Genomic DNA, 3,678 nt, shown 5'->3' on the forward strand with positions numbered 1-3,678 from the left:
GTGATTGTGCATGAGAAATGTATTTTTGTTACAAATTTAAAGGGAGTTTCCCCTTTTTTGAAAAAAGAAACTGTCACCTTGCCCATTCAGTGCAAAGTTAAAAAATTAGAATATATGTGCATAACCCAACCCCCCCCCCCCAAAGTTATGATACTCATTTTGCCAGTGATCCCCTACAGTTCCTCTGTCTTCCTAGAATCACATATTGGCTTCTGTTGGGTGCTAAGGGGAATGATGATGTCACTCGATCAGTCATGTGACAGTGCTTGGGCCTACACGTTGGCTGCTAGACCTTTGCACTGTCACAAGAAAGGAAGTCATATGCTCCCCCATTCCCAGAAGCATGGACTGCAGTAGAGGCAGAAGCAGCGGGGGAGCGCTGCCGTCAAGAGTGTCAGGGGTTCAGGGGGGCCTTTATAAACACACAATTTTGTTACCATCAATGTTTGCCTAATCTGCTCCTGCAACTCTGCTTGTAAGTTCAGGTTTTGCCATTTAATATTTTTTTTCTTCTCTAACATTTAAAAAAATTATATCCCCAAGGATACCAGCCTGACACACCATGGATACAAGCTGGTATTAGCACAGCAGAGGAACCACAAGGATGCAAGCTCCCTGCTATAGTCACACAAGACTGTATGACCATGAGCATCAGGCTGTGGTTTCAAAATGTAGGGGTGAGTCCAAAAAAGAGCACAGACACCCCTTTCCAAAAACCCAACCTGATCTTGTAGGTGCTCTGGGCTCTTCCTGGGTGATCAGGTAAAGGGATTGGATGTATACATATATAAACATATATATTGTAATTATAGTACGTAGTCAGACTTAATATATTGCTTGTAAAATTAATCTTTACCATTGCTTCAAATTCCACCTGGGCATCCACCAGAGCTTTGGAAATCTGAGCGGATTGTTGAAAATGCACGTTATCTATGATAAAACACATATACAAATAAGACCGATGAGTGTATCTGTGGAATCTGGTTCAATATTTGACAGTCAAGCTATAATGCATTAACTAGAATTGATGGACTTCACTTCCTATTGATAAAAATAATAGCTTGAGCATCTCTGTAACACAAACACTTTTATGTCCTGGGCTCTATCACAAACTAAGTAGTGTGCTTATTACTGATCAAACAGTTTTCTACTCATGTTAGAACTAGGTGTTTGCACAGTAGATTGGTCTATGATATCACCTACCATCTGCCGTGCCATGAATGAGCAGGTAATCTACTTTCCTGAAATTCTCTATTCGGGACATCACAGTTGAATTCTGAAAAGAAAGAAGAGGTGATTCATTAGATGTGCTTCCTGATGCAAGGATAATAAAAAAAAGCTTGTCCTTAATGACGGCATTGACTGTTGCGCATGTCTACGATGCTAACACTCTGTCTATACTCTAGCTACTTTCTGAAAACAGTAGATGAGAGCATTGCAGACTATTTCCTTGTCTAGGTCACTTAACGAAGTTCATCCTACAGTCACTCACTACAACTACATTCCAAAACTAAAGAAAATGTGGAATTGATTTGACCAGATTAACCGTTATTTAGTGTTTTGACGTCGTGGTGGCTACTTTTTTTCCCCATGGTCTTTGTGTGTGTTGTAAAGTAGCCACCACTCTACATTCACTCCAGAGATGGACTACAATCTCATGTTTAGTTTACAAATTTGTATTGAGATTGTAGTTCATCATGGGATTGAGCTTGGAGTGGTGGCTTCTTTAAAACACACATAGGAACCATGGGGAACAAAAGTAGTCACCCTCCAGAAGGAAGGACAGTGTCAGCACCAACTCAGATGATTTGAAGATCTACAGCTGAGTGATACACAAATAAGATACATTTGTGTTAATGGTTAAGGTACTTAAATGCATTTAAAATGTAACTCCTGAGTTTAGTGTCACTTCAAAGTGTATCCAAAGCCATTTTTTTTTTTGTGAATAGAGTACGAAGGATTATCGACTGCCTTAGGTTTTATGCTGTCGGCATGAAATTCACCATGTTTACTGGTCAAAGTGGCTATTATCCCTGGGAATGAAAGTGAGGAAAGAAAACCCAAACGTTTGAGTTATCACTACAACAGGTATGGAGAGGAAGTCTTCCAATGGGGACACTTGCTGTGAAAACAAATGTCTAAAAGAGAATTTCCCTCCCTTTTGTAGAAATATCCCCTTCCTTTCTGATGTGTCTACAAGACATGAAGTGCAGGTAAATCTCCCCAATGGGACACAGATGACAAAAACAAAAAAAGTTCTAGCTTAAGATGCCCTTTAATTATACTCTGCATACTAAGCCCCAGAGTAGTGCTCCACATAGTTTACATTCATGATGGTTAAATAATGTAAAATGGTACAGCAGCCTAACTGTTACAACCGTATTTACTGCCCGCTGTCAAGCTCATACATATAACTATTTAAAAACGCACAGTGGGATTTAGCTGCTTTCCATACTGAAACCCTGAAGAAGGGGATATCTAAGTCCTCCAAAATGCGTTGGCCTGTTTTAATGATTTTTAAAAATCAAAGATCAAATTATGACTACAACACAAGAGAGACAGCAATGAAAAAAACTGATAGTGGTCCTCACTCAGAAAATGTGTTTGGGGTTCCATTAGAAATATATATTTTACCTTATAATTTTCAAGGTTGTCAGATTTTGTTGGAAGTCCCATGTACTTCTCTGTATAAAAGGATGCTGAGATAATAATAAAAAAACAAAACAGTAATAAATAAATGAATGCAGTACTCCAGCTAAATAATAACAAAATGCAAATGAATAGCTCCTATAACTCCATGTTTGCTACCGTGATGGACTACAATCTCAATACAAACTAGCTAACTAAACGATTATTGTCCATCATTGGAGTGAGCTTGGAGCAGTGGCTACTCTACAACACACACAGGAACCATGGGGGAGAAAAGTAGCCCCCCTCCAGAAGGAAGGACAGTGTCAGCACCAATTCAGAGATGACTTGAGGATCTACAGCTGAGAGATACACAAATAAAGAACATTTTTGTTAATAGTTAGGGTCCTTGAATTCATTTTTAAGATTTCATTCATGAGTTTAGTGTTACTTTAAGTCACTAGATGACTTTAGATAGCTGTTCAGACACAAATGCTGAAAGGTTGATGTAAGCAACATCAAAGCAAGGAACACATGTGGCCCTTGTAAAAATGGTTGGAGATTTCTGTTATGTGCCATGTGTTAGAATAAACATCTGGATGCCATAAACTGAATATAAGCAATAAAGGACAAACCATCCAATTGACATCCCAGTTAAAGAGGAACCTTTCCCACCAATTTAATGTCTCACAAAACAATTACTTTTAAGGCATACCAACTGCCAAGGTTGCCAGTGTGCTCAGGGGCGTATCTGCCGCGAGGCAAACAAGGCGTTTGCCTGGAGCGGCAGATTCCCTGAGAGCGGCAATTGCTGTGGTTCTGGTTCTCTCCCCTTGATAAATGTATTCATCAAGGGAAGAGAACCGGAGGCTACAGTAGCGGCGGGGACGAGGACGGCCGGCGGGGACGAGGACGGCGGGTTGCGGCGGTGTCCAGCAGGCAGCGGCGCTTTGAGGGGACGAGGACGGCGGGCTGCGGCGCTTTGAATCCCGGGTGAGTGGTGATCGGAGGCTTGTGCCAATGGTGAGGCGGCGTCAACCCCGGGGGGGG

General features: G+C 41.1%; 1 protein-coding gene across 1 annotated transcript in view; it reads right to left on the bottom strand.

The window, feature by feature from the left end:
* Nucleotides 1-3,678, bottom strand: part of LOC108787197 (prolyl endopeptidase FAP-like) — a 78,819-nt gene that overhangs the window by 1,186 nt on the left and 73,955 nt on the right. The window contains exons 22-24 of the mRNA XM_018556685.1: nucleotides 2,635-2,699; nucleotides 1,204-1,276; nucleotides 857-930 (exon numbers count right to left, since the gene is read on the bottom strand). Of these exons, the coding sequence (XP_018412187.1) occupies nucleotides 857-930; nucleotides 1,204-1,276; nucleotides 2,635-2,699 (212 nt within the window). The remainder of the gene's footprint in view (nucleotides 1-856; nucleotides 931-1,203; nucleotides 1,277-2,634; nucleotides 2,700-3,678) is intronic.

The sequence above is a fragment of the Nanorana parkeri genome, unplaced genomic scaffold (assembly GCF_000935625.1).
Source record: "Nanorana parkeri isolate BGI_ZX_2015 unplaced genomic scaffold, ASM93562v1 scaffold247, whole genome shotgun sequence".
In the NCBI taxonomy this organism is placed as follows: Eukaryota; Metazoa; Chordata; class Amphibia; order Anura; family Dicroglossidae; genus Nanorana; species Nanorana parkeri.